Source organism: Sesamum indicum, linkage group LG3, assembly GCF_026168435.1.
Source record: "Sesamum indicum cultivar Baizhima isolate 11 linkage group LG3, ASM2616843v1, whole genome shotgun sequence".
Taxonomy (NCBI): domain Eukaryota; kingdom Viridiplantae; phylum Streptophyta; class Magnoliopsida; order Lamiales; family Pedaliaceae; genus Sesamum; species Sesamum indicum.
Window position 1 is genome coordinate 6449011 of NC_142659.1, and position 19488 is coordinate 6468498.

General features: G+C 36.7%; 1 protein-coding gene across 1 annotated transcript; it reads left to right on the plus strand.

Annotated features, from left to right (window-relative positions):
• Positions 1-13848: 13848 nt before the first annotated feature.
• LOC148788628 (uncharacterized) lies at positions 13849-17082 on the plus strand. The gene is made up of 4 exons (XM_088878065.1): positions 13849-14623; positions 14783-14913; positions 15539-15833; positions 16517-17082. Exons 1-4 carry the CDS (start codon positions 13849-13851, stop codon positions 17080-17082), a joined length of 1767 nt encoding a protein of 588 aa, XP_088734191.1.
• Positions 17083-19488: the final 2406 nt, after the last annotated feature.

A 19488-nucleotide genomic window follows, 5' to 3' on the forward strand; every position in this document is an offset into this window, starting at 1 on the left:
AATCAAACGGACTCCTCTCTGTTGTGATAGTAATAATTTTCCAACTATTATAGGAGAATCAAGCAAGCCAAAGAAAAGGATGAAGCAAAATAGTGACTCCTACCCCAGGAGTTTCAGAAGAATATTTTCCCCATGGAGATCATGGTGGTCCAAGTCCAAAGTCAGAACATACAAATCTGGACAGAAAATAGGACCAACAAGGGCTTCATCCAAGGATCTAGACGAATAGATGCAAGATCCACCGGAAGAACCCCTACAAGAGAACTTTCAAACGAGCCCATACCTGAGCCAATGAAAGTTTCAAAGACTGCAATCGCTGGACCTGTGGAGCAAGAGGACATATATCTCCTGAATGCCCGTAGAAACGTGGTGAATTACAAAAATTTGAAGCCACGGATGACATCTTGGATGCAGTATACTATGACGTTTTGGTACCCATTTACCAATTCGAAAACCTTCCATCAGACGAAAGTGTATGTGAGGAAGAAGTAGAAACAGATTCAGATGGATCTTCAACCAAGTCAGAATAATTACAACAAGGGCGATAGGCTTCAAACCTTCGAAAGCCTGTTAGGATTCTTTTCTAGAATGACAGTGTCTAACAAAATTATGGAAAGAATCATCCGACAAGATTCCAACCTCAGCCCATACGATGGAGTTAGGATTGGAGGAATTGGAAAAGTCCTGAACCAGATAGGACTGAACCAAAGAAAGCATCACATAATTTACAAAGTCATGAGTTTGCTATACCTATGGAACTTACTGGTTATGTGATGGAGATGCAATTAATTCCTAAAGAAGAAATTCTTGAAGAATTAAGTAAGCTTAGAGAAGAAGTAGTGGTTACTAAGAAATGGATCTACATAGGGATTATTGAAGTAGTACTAAAAGCAACTTTTAAGGAAAGAATTGATTCAGAAATACATTTATTAATAATGGATAGAAGAATCAATATCTTAAGAAATTGTTGTCTTGGAACAATGATAGGTAATCTGTATGTAGGAAAATTGATGTTTGACATTCATCCTAGGATTGCATACAACCTAGCAAACCAAGATTTCAGTAGAGTCTTAACCTTTCATCAAGATTTTAACAGAAAAGATCTAATAAAAGAAGGTAACGGACCATATTCTATAACTTATAGAATTGCTTATGCCCTTTCAATACGCATCATTCAGATTTGTTTCTTAGGAAAGAGTATATTGAGATTTCTAGAATTTTCAAGGAATTCACCAAGGTAATGACACCAGATCCTATTAGGATACCTAGAATAGGTGGTGTTGATATCATTATAAAAGATCACACAATTTTAGATAGAACACTTAGCTCTAGGACTGAATTTAGTAGTCGGATGTCCTTTTGGAAAGATATGATTACAGGCTACAAAGAAAAGGAGAAAGAGTTATTAAAGTCTTTAACTCCTCAAGAGATTCAGGTAGATAACGTAAAACATAGATGCCCTAAAGGATGAAAAGAAATATAAGTTATATTTGACATCACTAAGAAAGAAATTTTTTTCCCTTGTGATGACTTATATCATTAGCAGCAACCTATTATTGGAAAATATGAAGGCATGTTAGAAATAACAAGCTGTGAAAATTTTAGTCGTAGGTGTTGCAGGACGAGAAAAAGGGAGTATGGCTTTGGGGTTAAGTTTCCTTGAAGATCATAAACCATGGGGAATGAAAGGTAACTAAATGGAATTCAGTCTTGATGGTGTTACCATAAAGATTGAATGACAAGTCCCTTTTATATATACATATCCATAGGTATGTTGCATGATCAATATAAGATAGAACATTTCGCAGCTTATTGACAGGATCGCATTTTATACTTATTTCATATAATATTTTAGCCTATTTTGTGACCAAATGCTCCTAATTAAATATTATTTTGCAGCATTATGACAAAAGAATTGGAAAATGAAGAAAATCACCAAAATGGAAATTCAAACAAGACTCAAACTCAATTTTTGGCAAGAGTTTGGAGCTGCTTGGACTCCCTCTGATGAAGGAAGAGTTTAACTAGGATTATAATTTTATCTCTATAAGTCTTTTAGTTCAACTAGGAATCTACTTCTAATCCTGGTAGAGCTAGGTATCTAGCTATTATAAATAGGTGATGTAATTCACTTAAAGAGACAACTTTTGAACTCTTTTATTTCTCTACGTTTTTATGATATTTTCTTATTTTACTTTCATGCGTTCTTCCATGAGCATGTCTAGCTAGCTCTCTCATTCCGGTTGAAGACTTTGTGAACGCTTAAATCCAACGAGTTGCGAGATCTAGTTTATGCTTTCTACTTTTATTTATATTGGTATTTGTGTTGTTCTCTGTGCTTTTATTACAAATAATCTAATTTATTTTCAAGAATATTTGCCTAGCCAATTGAACTTGCAAATCCGTAATTGTTTGTTTAGTTCAATAACTAGTGGTAACACAACATAATTGATTATGTAGAAGTTTTTGATTATGTTGTGGGGAATGCACAATCTAACTTAAATAAATCCTCGTAGGAATTTATTGGTTAGAATTGGGCCTTTCTAATTCTTAATGCTGTTGGTAAATTAAATCTTGAGGACATTCCCAAGGTTGTTTACTGATTAGGAATTTAGTCAACGGACGTTCTTTGACTATCCACAAAGTAAGAAAAGGTGAGGTCATTAGGTCGTACCAATGGCCATAACCAATTTATCAATTATGAATAATTGTTATCTTTGTATCTATGATCAACCGTGGAATTAAGCGTGATCCTATCTTTAACTGGAATACCCTTCTCTTATATTTATCTCTTCTAATTTTATTAGCTTTTTAGTTTTATTCTTCTTCACAATCAAAACTCCCCCTAATTATTTTTATTTTTGAAGGAATTAATTTAAAACCAATCTCTATGGATTCGACCCTACTCACACATCTACAAAAGTGTTCGTAGGAATTATTTTTGGTGGATTCGACACCCATCAAATTTTGGCGCCGTTGCCGGGGATTGGTGTCTTTAAATTAATTTCTTTTTCTTGTTACTTGGTTTTATGCCGCGTTCTTCTCGTACAAGTGAACTTGAATTTGACCCAGAGATCGAGAAAACTGCTCGTAGACTCTGAAAAGAAACCAAACAAAACAAGGAAGAGGTTTCTACTTCTTCCAAACCAGCAACAGATTCTGAGTTAGATGTGTCGACGTCTAATGACTCTAAAGACGAAGTCATGGCCCATAATCCCGAATGAACAGTCAAAGAGAGGACTTCGCTTGAATTAAATCAACAACCACTCTGCATTGAATATCCTAATTTAACTGTTGATTTTGAACTTAAATCCGGTCTCATCCACTTACTTCCCATTTTTCGTGGCCTTGCAGGTGAAGACCCACACAAACACCTCAAGGAATTCCATGTGGTGTGTTCTGGCATGAGACCTCAAGGAGTCACCGAAGAACAAGTCAAGCTAAGAGCTTTTCCATTCTCATTGGGCGATAAAGCAAAAGATTGGCTCTACTCTTTACCTTTGGGATCTATTGTTAGTTGGAACGAGCTCAAGAAACTATTTCTTGAGAACTACTTCCCCGCTTCAAGGACTACAAACATCCAAAAGGAAATAAGTGGAATACGCCGATTCTCCAGTGAAAGTTTCTATGAATATTGGGGGAGATTCAAGCAATTAGTAGAAAGTTGCCCTCATCACCAAATTCTCGATCATCTTCTAATCCAATATTTTTATGAAGGATTGTCTGAGGCAAATAGAAGCTTGGTGGATGCAGCTAGTGGAGGTGCTTTGTATGACAAAACTCCTACCGAAGCACGCAAACTAATCACAACCATGGCGGCTAATAATCAACAATTCGGTAGTAGAAACGACAACCCCCAACGATGTGACGTCCGTAGAATTTTTCACGTAATTGGGAGACTAATTGGTAATTATTAGAAATTTAGATTTAATTAGTAAATAAATTATAGATTGAATTTGAGATATAATAAAACTCGAACGGATTAAATTGGATTTTGTTATAATATTTGAGGACAAATTATATTAATTAAGAAATTTAAGAAGGACGTAATGAGTATTTTGAGAAAAATTTAAATTAAATTAAAAAAAAATAATAGAAAAAGACGAAAGAAAAGGAATAGAAAAGAAAAAGAAAGAAAAATGAATTGGGGGAGGGGTGGGCCATCACCCACCGCCCCACCCCCATGATAAGCACATATTATATATATACATATAATATTGTCAAACCATTTCACTGCATATTCTGCAATTTTTCTGTTCTTCTTCAGTTGGCGCGGGAGGTAAGAATTTTAGTTTTAATTCTTATTAATTTATATAATTATATTATTTAATTAGTCCGTTTATTAAATGTTGTTTATACTAAGCGATGTACCATTTAATCGGAATATTTTACGGGTTTGGCTATGTAAAATAGTGTCGAATTAAATATCAAATTGGATATAAAAATGATATTGTTGGTCGATTAGATTGTTAAATTTATTAGATTTGAATATTACTATAGTTAATTTATATAATTCCATCGGAATTATTAATCAAATACGCAATTATATATATTATTGTTCAATTAAAGTGTATAATAACGAGAAATTGATAGAAAATTCATAAAAATATTCTGAAAATTATATTTAATAAATGGTATGTTAATAAAGAGGAAAAATGAAGATTTGTATTTCGATAGAAATGAAATATTAAAGAATTATTAGAAATTGTACAAATGATATTCAATATTATATTTTAAAGAAATTACGATATTCTGGATATATTAATTGTGTATGGTATAACTCATTATAGGATACGGGGGTGAGGTGAAAGGACTGACAATTAGCGATTGAGTAGAAAGAAACGTTGTGAGGTTGAGGTAAGTAAATAATTAGTATTATCTATATATGTTCCATTTATTTGTGATATTACTGTTATATAAATTTGTGGTTCATGCTGACGTTGGTTTATCTGAAAATATATGAGTGGTGAATGATTTAATTTGAATGACAATATTGTGTACGTGGAATGCGAAGACACGTTGAAATATTATGTTTGTTGTTTGATGTGTTGTGGATGTCTGAAAATGAGAATATGTTGATATATTATTTTACGTTACTAATTGCTTATAAGAATGGTGATATGTGGATATGAGGGAGTGGTGGAAATTGAATATAATTGTGGTGTGAATACCCCTTGATGTGTTGAAAAGCCTATAAGGCGAAATGATATGAAAAAGATGTGAAATGAAAAGACCGATGCTGCGAAATCAAAGAGCTATGATGCGAAATGAGATTGATGAGTCGGTTGTCAAGGGGATTCACTTAAATTTATATAAAGTGAGACTGAGTTGACGGGAAAAAACACGATATCACCTTCTGGTAACCAAATTAGGAAAAAGAAAGTTTAATTGATTATTTTATTGTGAGATAGCTATGTGGTGTACTACAATTATGTTGGAGTTAAATTGACTGTAATCCATGTATGTTGCCTACTTGTCCTGTTTGGGCTGTGTTTGATATACATATATAGATAGGGCTAATTATTTACTTACTGAGTGGCAGGCTCATCCCTCTGTTGACATTTTCTTTCAGGAGTAGACTTTGAGGTATCTGACTGTTTAAGAATAGGTCTACGCACTATACTCAGTCAGGTCGGGCCAGTATGCTGTTTTCTTCTCTTGTCAGCTAGAGTACAAATCTTATTTTGTTTGCATAGAGAGAACATAGGCGTTACGATCATCTGTGGTGGATCACCTGTGGTGTTTGATTTGTATATATGTGATTTTGTGGGTTGACTATGTCGTTATGACGTTGTGATTACATATGTATATTGATTAGATGATTATGTGCAAATGTATATATATGAACACAGGGATTACTATAACTATAACGTTTAGGGTCGATATAGCTCTTATAGCAAAGGGGGTGCTACATTAGGTAGTATCAGAGCAGGGATTAGATTTCCTTGGGATAGTAGTTGAAATGTAATATTATATGTAAGGTGTATATGTTAGGAATCTACTCACATGTGTGTATTTCATATAGGATGGAAGCGTCAAGAGAAAACGCTGCTGGCCCAGCTGAGTCAATAGAGTCTGTGCAGGGTCATGATTCAGGATCAGAACATCAGGGGTTAGAATCCCAAAATAGAAATGCCCCACCACAAGAAATAAACCCTTTTATGCAACAGTTTATGGAAATGATGCAGAGGATGGCTCCATCACCACAATCACAACTACATGATGCAGTTATTGATAAAAATTATGAAATAGTAAGGAGACAGGGGGCAAAGGTATTTGCCGGTACAATTGACCCTACTGAAGCAGAAGAATGGCTGAGAAATACGGAAAGGGTGTTAGACAGAATCGAGTGTACTTCTGAGCAAAAATTGAGGTATGCAGTGTCCTTACTGGAGAAAGATGCCTTAGATTGGTGGGAAACAGTCCCAAGGAGCAGGAACCGTCCAGCCACTTTGACGTGGAATGACTTTTTGAAAGAATTTGCTGACAAATATACTCCACCAATCTACAGAAACCGTAAAAAAGTTGAATTCCTGGAATTAAAGTAGAATGAGTTATCTGTTGCTGAATATGAACTGCAATTTGTGAGATTGTCAAAATATGCCCCAGAAGAAGTGAGTACCGATGAATTGAGAAGAGACAGATTTGAAAGGGGGTTGAGACTTGAGATTCGGGAGAAAATAGCAATCAAACCTCCAAGTTATGGTGCACTGCTGGAAGCGGTATTGAGGGCAGAAGAGACGTCAATTGAAAGGAGTTCTACTGAAGCTAAACGAAAGAAATTAACAGGTAACCTGAATCCTACAGTGGGACAGAGTGGTGCATTTTCCTTTAAGGGCTTTGGTCCGCAGAGAGGTTGGTTCAGAGGCAGAGGAGTGGGTCAAACTAGCAGGTCTCCTTCAATGTTCTCGAGTAGAGGTGGGCCTACTTCGATTGGATCTGGAACAAGATAGGGTCCAGCCAGATCGTTCAGTGGAAGATCTATTCCCTCTTGTGCTAATTGTGGTAGGAGACACACTGGTGACTGTTGGGGAGCCCGACCAGTTGTATGTTACCGTTGCCATCAACCAGGACACATTGTTAGAGACTGTCCCACATGGGGAGATGATACCAGAGGACCCCAGACTTCAAAGGTGAGCAGTGTGGGGGAGAACTCACAACGGGCAGGTACGAGTAGAGGACGAGGCAGAGGTGGTCGAGGTAGCGGGAATCTTTCCATGACATCAACAGGACAAAGTAGTCAGCCTCAGCCACAAGCCAGGGTGTATGCAATCACAAAAGAACAAGCTCCTACGGCACCCGAGGTTATTACTGGTTCCTTCTCTATTTGCTATTCTAGTGCACATGTATTGATTGATCCAGGATCTACTTGTTCATTTATATCACGTGATTTTGCATCTCATGTACATGCTAAAATAGAACCATTTGGACATGATTTACATATTTGTATGCCTGCTGGTGGGTTTGTATTAGTGAATACGGTGGTGAGATCTTGTCCAATAGTGGTGGAGGGTGTTACTTTATATGCAGATCTGGTTGTAATAGACCTTAGGGAATTTGATGTTATCCTGGGGATGGACTGGTTAGCTAGTAATCATACTCTAGTGGATTGTCAAACAAAAGAGGTGATGGTTGAAGTCAATGGGCAGATGAAGACGGTTATAGTGGGGGAAAGAAAAGTGATACCTAACTGCTTAATTTCTACTGTAACCGCTTTTAATCTAATTAAAGAAGGGTGTGAGCCGTACCTAGCTAGTGTGCACGATACCATGAAAGTTAGTCCGGGTGTATTAGACGTTCCAGTGGTGAGGGAATTTTCTGATGTTTTTCCTGATGAATTACCTGAACTACCACCTCATCGAGAAGTAGACTTTGAAATAGATACTATTCCTAGGGCGGCACCTATTTCAATTGCACCATATGGAATGACTCCGTCAGAATTGAAAGAATTGAAGAAGCAGTTAGAAGAGCTATTGGATAAAGGGTTCATCCGACCTAGTATTTCACCATGGGGAGCACCAGTATTATTTGTAAAGAAGAAGGATGGGAGTATGAGATTATGTGTCGATTATAGACAGCTGAACCGAATCACAATCAAGAACAAGTATCCTCTGCCACGGATTGACGATCTGCTTGATCAGCTAAAGGGTGCCACTGTGTTCTCTAAAATTGATTTGAGGTCAGGATATTGGCAACTACGAATTGAGGAAGAGTCGATCCCAAAGACAGCTTTTAGGACCAGGTATGGCCACTATGAATTTGTCATTATGCCATTTGGACTGACAAATGCCCCTGCAGCTTTCATGGCTCTGATGAACAAGACGTTACAACCATTCCTTGATCAATTTGGGATTGTGTTTATTGATGATATTTTGATATATTCAAGTAGTCCCAAGGAACATGAACAACATTCACGGACAATTTTACAGATCCTGAGAGAAAAACAGTTGTATGGTAAATTCAGCAAATGTGAGTTTTGGATGGAGGAAATTGCTTTTTTGGGCCATATCGTTTCAAAAGAAGGGGTACAACCTGATCCAGCAAAAGTTAAGGCTATTTTAGAATGGGAACCACCTAAAAATGTGTCGGAGATCCGGAGTTTTCTGGGATTAGCTGGTTATTATAGAAGATTTGTAAAGGACTTCTCTATAATCGCAAAACCTCTGACGAACTTGTTGAAGAAAAATGCACCATTTAATTGGAATGAAAAATGTGCTTAGAGTTTTGAGGAGTTGAAGAAGAGACTCATTTCAGCACCTATCCTTGCTTTGCCGTCTGGGGATGGAGGATATGTGGTATTTACTGACGCTTTACGACAAGGAGTTGGGTGTGTTTTGATGCAGCATGGGAGAATTATAGCTTATGCTTCGAGGCAGTTGAGGCCACACGAGATGAACTATCTGACCCATGATCTGGAGTTAGCAGCCATAGTACATGTATTGAAGATCTGGAGGCATTACTTATACGGGGAGACGTTTCAAATATTTATAGATCACAAAAGTCTAAGGTATATCCCAACACAGAAAGAATTGAATTTGAGGCAAAGAAGGTGGATGGAGCTTTTGTAAGATTATGACTGCACCATTGACTATCATTCCGGGAAGGCAAACATTGTAGCAGATGCTTTGAGTAGAAAGACGATGGACCAACTTGCGGGTATGATCTGCTATAACATGGAGTATTTGACTGCTCTTAGAGCTATGGATGTACACTTTAGCATTGGTGGTGATACTCTACTGGCTACGATACAAGTGAAGCCCTCCCTCAAGGATAAAATTAAAGATGCATAGGCTAAAGATCCATATCTACAGAGGATGAAAGCTAAGGTGTAAAAAGGAAAGAGCGATCAATTTATAATTCAAGAAGATGGTACATTGTTCAATGGAAAACGTATATGCGTGCCGAACGTAGAGGAGTTGAGAATGGAAATTATGCACGAGGCGCACTACGCACCATATGCTATGCATCCTGGCAGTACCAAGATGTATCGGGATTTGAGACCTTATTACTGGTGGCCAACAATAAAGAAAAATGTGGCAGAGTTTGTAGCAAAATGTTTAACTTGTCAGCAGGTAAAAGCAAAACACCAAGCACCAGCTGGTAAACTTCATCCTTTGACTATACCTGAATGGAAGTGGGAAAAGATTACTATGGATTTTGTCATTGGGTTACCACGTACGTTCAGAAGACATGATGCTATTTGGGTGATTGTTGACAGATTGACTAAATCTGCACATTTCTTGCCAATCCGTCAAAATGATTCCTTGGATAAACTCGCCGAATTATATGTTTCAGAGATTGTGAGATTACATGGCATTCCTACCTCTATAGTTTCTGATAGAGATCCTCGATTTACTTCTCATTTCTGGGGAAGCTTGCAAACGGCTCTAGGTACAAAATTGCATTTCAATACAGCGTTTCACCCTCAGACCGACGGACAGTCAGAAAGAACGATTCAGACATTGGAAGATATGATGAGAGCCTGCGTAATTGAATTCAGAGGAAACTGGGATGATCATCTACCACTGATGGAATTTGCTTATAATAATAGTTTTCATTCCAGTATTGGTATGGTTCCATATGAAGCTTTGTATGGAAGAAAGTGCCGAAGCCCGATCTGTTGGGATATTGAGTATTGAGACAGCTTGAAGGGCCAGAGTTAGTTCAAAAAACAGTGGACAAGATAAAAACAATTAAAAAGTGTTTGAAAGCAGCACAGGATCGGCAGAAGAGTTACGTCGATAATCATCGCAGAGAGATGGAATACGAAGTGGGGGAAAAAGTCTTTCTAAAAGTATCACCATGGAGAGGAATCTTGAGATTTGGAAAGCAGGGAAAGCTGAGTCCGCGATATATTGGGCCATATGAAATTCTGGAGCGAGTTGGACCACTAGCCTATCGGTTAGCATTACCGACAGAATTATCGCAGATACACGACGTGTTTCACGTTTCTATGCTACGGCGATGCCGATCCGATCCTAGTCATATTTTGCATGAGCCAGAGATAGAGATATCAGAGGGATTGACATATGTAGAAGAGCCAACAGAAATTCTGGATCGGAGTATAAAGAAGTTAAGAAATAAAGAAATACCAATGGTGAAGGTCAAATGGAGTCACCACTCTCCAAGGGAAGCCACTTGGGAAGTTGAAGAGAGCATGAGAGAAAAATACCCATATTTATTCCCTGAGCCGGTAAGTTAGTTAAATTTCAAGGACGAAATTTTTATTAGGAGGGAAGAATTGTGACATCCATAGAATTTTTCACGTAATTGGGAGACTAATTGATAATTATTAGAAATTTAGAATTAGTAAATAAATTATAGATTGAATTTGAGATATAATAAAACTCGGACGAATTAAATTGGAGTTCGTTATAATATTTGGGGACAAATTATATTAATTAAAAAATTTAAAAAGGACGTAATGGGTATTTTGAGAAAAGTTTAAATTATATTAAAAAAAATAATAGAAAAAGACGAAAGAAAAGGAATAGAAAAGAAAAAGAAAGAAAAATGAATTGGGGGAGGGGTGGGCCATCACCCACCGCCCCACCCCCATGATAAGCACATATTATATATATACATATAATATTGTCAAACCATTTCACTGCATATTCTGCAATTTTTCTATTCTTCTTCAATTGGCGCGGGAGGTAAGAATTTTAATTTTAATTCTTATTAATTTATATAATTATATTATTTAATTAGTCTGTTTATTAAATGTTGTTTATACTAAGCGATGTACCATTTAATCGGAATATTTTACGGGTTTGGCTATTTAAAATAGTGTCGAATTAAATATCAAATTGGATATAAAAATGATATTGTTGGTCGATTAGATTGTTAAATTTATTAGATTTGAATATTACTATAGTTAATTTATATAATTCCATCGAAATTATTAATCAAATACGCAATTATATATATTATTGTTCAATTAAAGTGTATAATAACGAGAAATTGATAGAAAATTCATAAAAATATTCCGAAAATTATATTTAATAAATGGTATGTTAATGAAGAGGAAAAATGAAGATTTGTATTTCGATAGAAATGAAATATTAAAGAATTATTAGAAATTGTACAAATGATATTCAATATTATATTTTAAAGAAATTACGATATTCTGGATATATTAATTTTGTATGGTATAACTCATTATAGGATACGGGGGTGAGGTGAAAGGACTGACAATTAGCGATTGAGTAGAAAGAAACGTTGTGAGGTTGAGGTAAGTAAATAATTAGTATTATCTATATATGTTCCAATTATTTGTGATATTACTGTTATATAAATTTGTGGTTCATGCTGACGTTGGTTTATATGAAAATATATGAGTGGTGAATGATTTAATTTAATTGACGATATTGTGTATTTGGAATGCGAAGACACGTTGAAATATTATGTTTGTTGTTTGATGTGTTGTGGATGTCTGAAAATGAGAATATGCTGATATATTATTTTACGTTACTAATTGCTTATAAGAATGGTGATATGTGGATATCAGAGAGTGGTGGAAATTGAATATAATTGTGGTGTGAATACCCCTTGATGTGTTGAAAAGCCTATAAGGCGAAATGATATGAAAAAGATGTGAAATGAAAAGAGCGATGCTGCGATATGAAAAAGATGTGAAATGAAAAGAGTGATGTTGTGATATGAAAAAAAAATATATGATATGAAAAGAGCGATGCTGCGAAATGAAAGAGCTATGATGCGAAATAAGATTGATGAGCCGGCTGTCAGGGGATTCACTTAAATTTATATAACGGTGAGACTGAGTTGACGGAAAAAACACGATATCACCTTCTAGTACCAAATTAGGAAAAAGAAAGTTTAATTGATTATTTTATTGTAAGATAGCTATGTGGTGTACTATAATTATGTTGGAGTTAAATTGACTGTAATCCATGCATGTTGCCTACTTGTCCTGTTTGTGCTGTGTTTGATATACATATATAGATAGGGCTGATTATTTACTTACTGAGTGGCAGACTCATCCCTCTGTTGACATTTCTTTCAGGAGTAGACTTTGAGGTATCTGACTGTTGAAGAATAGGTCTACGCACTATACTCAGTCAGGTCGGACCAGTATGCTGTTTTCTCCTCTTGTCAGCTAGAGTACAAATCTTATTTTGTTTGTATAAAGAGAACATATGCGTAGCGATCAACTGTGGTGGATCACCTGTGGTGTTTGATTTGTATATATATGATGTTGTGGGTTGATTATGTTGTTATGACGTTGTGATTACATATGCATAACGATTAGATGATTATGTGAAAATGTATATATATGAACACAGGGATTACTATAACTATGACGTTTAGGGTAGATATAGCTCTTGTAGCGAAGGGGGTGCTACAGACGAAGGGTAAACGAGGTAAGTACTTCTATTGATGAACGTTTAGATAAACTTACTTCTCTTGTTGAAATGTTTATAGGGGGAAACATTCAATAAGTCAAGACTTGTGGGATATGTACATATTCGGGACATTACACCGACGCTTGTCCTACACTTCACGAAGAATCAACCGAACATGATGACGCCGATGATAGATTTTTTTGGCAACAAGAAAGGAGATATGACCCATTTTCCAATACCTATAACCCCGGATGGAGAGATAACCCAAATTTGAGGTATGACAATCAACCTCAAAACTTTCAAAGGGTTCCACACCAACAACCACCACCACTACCTCAAGCCAATCCTAATAATGGTATGCCTCTGGAGGATATCGTGAAGACACTCGCCTTGAGCATCCAACAATTCCAACAAGAAACCCGCTCGAGTATACAAAATTTGGAATCCCAAATGAGCTAACTGGCCTCTTCCGTTAGCCGTTTGGAGTCTCAAGGTAAGTTTCCTTCCCAAACTATTATTAATCCTAATTTGTTTACGCAGTGGAAAAGAGCTACAGTCTGAAATCAGCATTAAGCATGGAGATGCACAACAAAGCACAACAGAGGAAGAGCTCGAAATTCCCACCAAACAAGCTAAAAAACCTAAACAAGTCAGGAATGACATTCCTATGGCATTGGTGACAAAACCACCATTCCCGGAAAGGTTTTCTAAGGGTAAAAAAGAAGAAGAAGAGAGTAAAATCTTCGAAACTTTCCGTAAGGTGAAGGTAAACATTCCATTACTTGACGCAATCAAACAAATACCTCGCTATGCCAAATTTCTCAAAGAATTGTGCACCAACAAAGGAAAATTGAAAGGCAATGAAAGGGTAAGTATGGGGGAGAATGTTTCCACAATTCTCCAACAAAAATTACCCCCCAAATGCAAAGACCCCGGTATGTTTTCTATCCCTTGTAAAATTGGTTTAATAGGTATTAAGAGAGCCATGTGTGATTTGGGTGCTTCTATAAATGTTATGCCTCTTACTATTTTTAAATCTTTGAATGTTGGTCTATTAAAAAAAACGGGTGTTGTGATTCAACTTGCTGATCGTTCTATTGTTTACCATGAAGGAGTCCTTGAAGATGTTTTAGTAGAAGTTAATGAATTGGTTTTTCCTACTGATTTCTTTGTGATAGATATGAGGGAAGATAACTCCCCCAATTCTATATCTATTTTGTTAGGAAGACCATTTCTTAAAACCGCTAGAACAAAAATTGACGTCCACAATAGTACTCTCACTATGGAGTTTGATGGTGAAATTATAAGATTTAATATATATGAATCCATGCGATATCCTAGTAATGTACCTACTGCTTTTTTTTTGGATGCGCTTGACCCTGTTGTGCAGGAATTGACAAATTATGATAATGAAGACCACGCCAAGTTAGTGCTAGAAAGGAGCCTGACACCCACACAACTGAAACTTTTGGAGGACTTTATAGCACTCGATCCAAACATAGGAGAAAGCGTCTTCGAATTCGAAGCCCTTCCACTTTTACCCTCCAATCTTGCTTTCATTGCGTTGCCACAATCTCATACTAAACTTGTCCCTTCTATCTTGCAGGCACCTACTTTGGAGTTGAAGGAATTGTCCAAGCATCTAAAGTATGCCTTCTTAGGAGAAAATGACACTCTACCGGTGATCATCTCTAGCAAACTTTCCGCCTTAGAAGAGGAGAAGTTAATCCGTGTGCTTCGAGAGTTTCGAGAGGCCATTGGTTAGACCATAGCCGACATCAAGGGGCTAAGCCCTTCTACGTGCACGCATAGGATTCTACTTGAAGAAGGAGCCAAACCATCACGAGAGGCACAACATCGATTGAACCCGCCTATGATGGAAGTGGTAAAGAAAGAAATCTTAAAACTTCTTGATGCAGGTATAATCTTTCCTATTTCTGACAGTGAATGGATAAGTCCCACTCAAGTTGTGCCTAAGAAAATGGGTATCACTGTGGTTAAAAATTCTCTTGGAAATTTGATGCCCACTGGTGTTCAAAATGGTTGGCGTGTATGTATAAATTATAGGAAACTCAATGCATCCACTAGAAAAGATCATTTTTCACTTTCTTTTATTGATCAAATGCTAGAAAGGTTAGCTGGGCGTTCTCATTATTGTTGTCTTGATGGCTACTCAGGTTTTCATCAAATACCCGTGGCGCCAGCCGACCAAAACAAAACAACCTTCATGTGCCCCTTTGGCACATTTGCCTACCGACGAATGCCCTTCGGTTTAGCAATGCACCCGACACATTCCAAAGATGTATTGTAAGCATTTTTTCTAACTATGTGGAACAATTCATAGAGGTATTCATGGATGATTTAACTGTTTATGGAAATTCTTTCAATGACTGTTTGGAAAATTGGCTAAAGTTCTTGAAAGGTGCATAGAGAAGAACCTTGTGCTTAATTATGAAAAATGTCATTTTATGGTTGATCAAGGTTTGATTTTGGGGCATATCGTATCTTCTAAGGGAATAGAAGTCGATCCAGCTAAAATTGATGTTATAAAATCCCTACCTTACCCCGCTAGTGTGCGGGAGATTCGCTCTTTTCTTGGTCATGCAGGATTTTATAGACGGTTCATTAAGGGTTTCTCCAAGATAACTTAACCCCTGTGCAAGTTGTTGCAAAAGGATGAGACCTTCGTGTTTGATGAAGCATGCAAACTGGCATTCGACAAGTTGAAAGATTCTTTGACCTTCGCACCAATAATTCAACCTCCAAATTGGAAATTACCGTTTGAGGTCATGTGTGATGCAAGCAACCATGCTATTGGCGCCGTTCTAGGCCAACGAGTTGGAAAGGACCCTCATGTCATCTACTACGCTTCAAGGATGTTAAAAAACACTCAAAGCAATTACACCACCACGGAAAAAGAACTATTAGCTGTTGTTTTTGCTTTAGAAAAGTTTCGCTCTTATTTGCTTGGTACTAAAGTGATTGTTTATTCTGATCATGCAGAACTTAGGTATCTCTTGTTAAAAAAAGACGCAAAGCCAAGGCTCATACGGTGGATACTCTTACTACAAGAGTTTGACTTAACCATTAGGGACAAAAAGGGGGTAGAAAATCTCGTTCCCGACCATCTCAGTCGATGAATAATCGAAGGATTTCACCCCCTTTAAAAGATGAATTCCCGGATGAACAACTCCTCGTTGATCTAGTAAATTTCCTCGCTACTAATACTTTGCCTAATGATTTGTCTAGAGCAAAAAGATAAAAAATTAGAAGTGATGCAAAGTACTATGTTTGGGATGATCCATATTTGTGGAAGTATTGCTCAGATCAAATCATAAGGAGGTGCGTACCCGAATCCGAAGTTACATCTATTCTTGAATTCTGTCACTCTCATGCTTGTGGGGGTCATTTTGGGCCTAAACGAACAGCATTGAAAGTGTTAGAATGTGGTTTATTTTGGCCAAATTTGTTTAAAGATTCTTATCTATTTTGCAAATCTGGTAAGAATTGCCAAATGACGGGAAATCTCGGTCCCCGTGATCAAATGCCCCTAACCTCCATACTTGTGTGTGAAATTTTTTATGTATGGGGAATTGATTTCATGGGACCATTTCCCTCATCTTTTGGTAAATCTTACATCATTGTTGGGTTAGATTATGTTTCTAAGTGGATTGAAGCAAAAGCCACACGTACGGATGATGCTAAAACTGTCATAGATTTTGTGAAGACTAACATCTTTTCTCGGTATGGAATGCCTAGAGCCATCATTAGTGATCGAGGGACTCACTTTTGCAATAAAATGGTAAGTGCTTTGTTCAAAAAGTACAATATAACTCATCGAGTCTCCATTGCCTGCCACCCTCAAACAAATGGTCAAGCCGAAGTCTCCAATCGTGAGATCAAGTCCATACTTAAAAAGACGGTTAATCCCAATCGCAAGGATTGGAGCATTCGCTTGGATGATGCGTTATGGGCCTACCGCACTGTATACAAGACTCCAATAGGTATGTCCCCATACCGTCTAGTTTTTGGTAAACCTTGTCATCTTCCTGTTGAGCTTGAACATAGGGCTTTTTGGACAATCAAACAACTCAACATGACGATGGATGAAACGGGGTGTCAAAGAAACTTGCAACTCCAAGAGCTTGAGGAAATTCAAAATGATGCTGATGAGAACTCAAGGATCTATAAAGACAAGACTAAAGTTTTCCATGATTAAGCCATCTCAAGAAAGGTCTTTGTTGTTGGACAAAAAGTGCTGCTTTTTCATTCCAAACTTAAACTTTTTCCGGGTAAGTTGCGTTCTCGTTGGATTGGACCTTTTATTGTGACTCATATTTTTCCTCATGGTTCAGTTGAAATCAAAAGTCCAACCACTCAAAAAGTGTTCAAGGTGAACGACCATAGGCTTAAACCGTTCTAAGAAGGTTTTCAATCAACCTTAGTGGACAAAATACAACTTATGGAACCCACCTAAGAAACACCATCCCGTCTAGCCAAAGACGTTAAAGAAAGGAGCTTCTTGGGAGGCAACCCATGTCTTTTTATTTTTCTCAATTGTTTATTTCTCTCTTCTTGTGAATGTTGTTATACCACTAAAATCGATTTTCGCAGGTAAAAAGGTATGAGCATCCACAAGGAACTCTTCCTCTCATCCAAGTTCTCACAATCTCGAGCTCCTACAGTTCCACCCGAATCACTAAGGGACGTTCTCTTTATCCCTTTCTCTTATTTTATCATCCTAGATATGCATGCTTACCATATTGAGGACAATGTGGAATTAAGTGGGGGGAGGGTGTTTTGATTGCTTTGATAGAAAATGAGTCGTAGTGGATTAATTGTTTTGATTGATGCTTACCACATATTTGTTGAAGCAAATATTACTTTATCTTGTCCTCACACTAGCTTTATGATCAAAGACTTAGGCTAATCAAGCAATAATTTGGTAATGTGTGATAAGGATGTGCATCTAATGACTCCCGACAACTTACGGTTAAGAATTTTTTTTTGCAAATGGTGATTTGATTTGAAAATTGAATGTGGAAAATTGGTGGACATAACCTACCTAGAGAGGAATTTTGAGCCTATACACTCATGAAAATCTACAATTTTTCTTTTCTTGAGAGATAATGCTTCATGATTTTGACTTCCTAGAACTTGCTTTGAACCATATCGAGGCCACATCTTTATGCATACACTTGAAAATGATAAAGACACTAGGACAAAAACCCCTTTAGCTTAAAAAGATCACCTACATACAATTCCCCTTAGTAAGCCCATTTGAGCCTTATAAGCCTTAATTCCTTGTTATGCAACCACCCCAAGTATAAACAAACTCTACAGTCTTTTTATTATCCTTGTTTGGCCCTTCCAAGGACTAGTAAAGCGTGAAGGAAATAAAGATGTATTTTAAGTATGTGTTCTGACATTAAGTGTGGGGATATCTCAATTATTGTAAAGGACTTTTATGATCTAACATGTTACATGAAAATCTTGTTCTATGCCTTAATTAAAAAAAAAGAGAAAATTCCTTAAAAAAAAGAGAAAAAGAAAAAAAAGAAAGGCAAGAAAAAAAAAGAAGAAAAAAAAATATTTTCTCTTTTTGAAAGAAAGGCATAGCTCAAGTCGAGGAAAGTGGGACATGAAAGAGCATGAGATAAATCAATTTTGAAAAGCTTGAATTCCTACATCCATTACTTGGTGCTCTAATTTAGTTCCTTGGATTTTCACCTCATTTTTCCTTATTCTTCCTACCCCTAAATCAAAGCCCCATTATAACCAAAATATAAGACCTCTTGATTCATGTGTGTGCATATTTATAAGTGGTGGAGACTTTGGTGTATAATCAAGCCTATGGTGAAGTATTTTTCATAACAAGCATTTGAGCGAAACACTCAACCAAAAACACTTGAGATATTGGGAGATATGAGAGCGCAGTCCACTTGTTTCCCATGTTTAGTTTTTGATCAAAATCATCTTGCGAAAACTTGTTTGAAGCTTGCTGAGTTGTCTTTTATCATATGATGTACCATTCTTTGAACACTTAACTAGATTCTTGCTTGTTACTTTCGTCTGCGATCCATAAAATTTGGAATGAACTTTTTCAACTATTTTATCTCTATTTATTTGCATCGAGGACGAGCAAAGGGTTAAGTGGGGGGATATTTGATGGGATCGCATTTTGTGCTTATTTCATATAATAATTTAGCCTATTTTGTGAACCAAATGCTCCTAATTAAATATTATTTTGCAGCATTAGGACAAAAGAATTGGAAAATGAAGAAAAGCACCAAAATAGAAATTCAAACAAGACTCAAACTCAATTTTTGGCAAGACTTTGGAGCTGCTCGGACTACCTCTGATGAAGGAAGAGTTTAACTAGGATTATAATTTTATCTCTATAAGTCTTTTAGTTCAACTAGGAATCTACTTCTAATCCTAGTAGAGCTATCTAGCTATTATAAATAGGTGATGTAATTCACTTTAAGAGACAACTTTTGAACTCTTTTATTTCTCTACGTTTTTATGATATTTTCTTATTTTACCTTTCATGCGTTCTTCCATGAGTATGTCGAGCTAGCTCTCTCATTCCGGTTGAAGACTTGGTGAACGCTTAAATCCAACG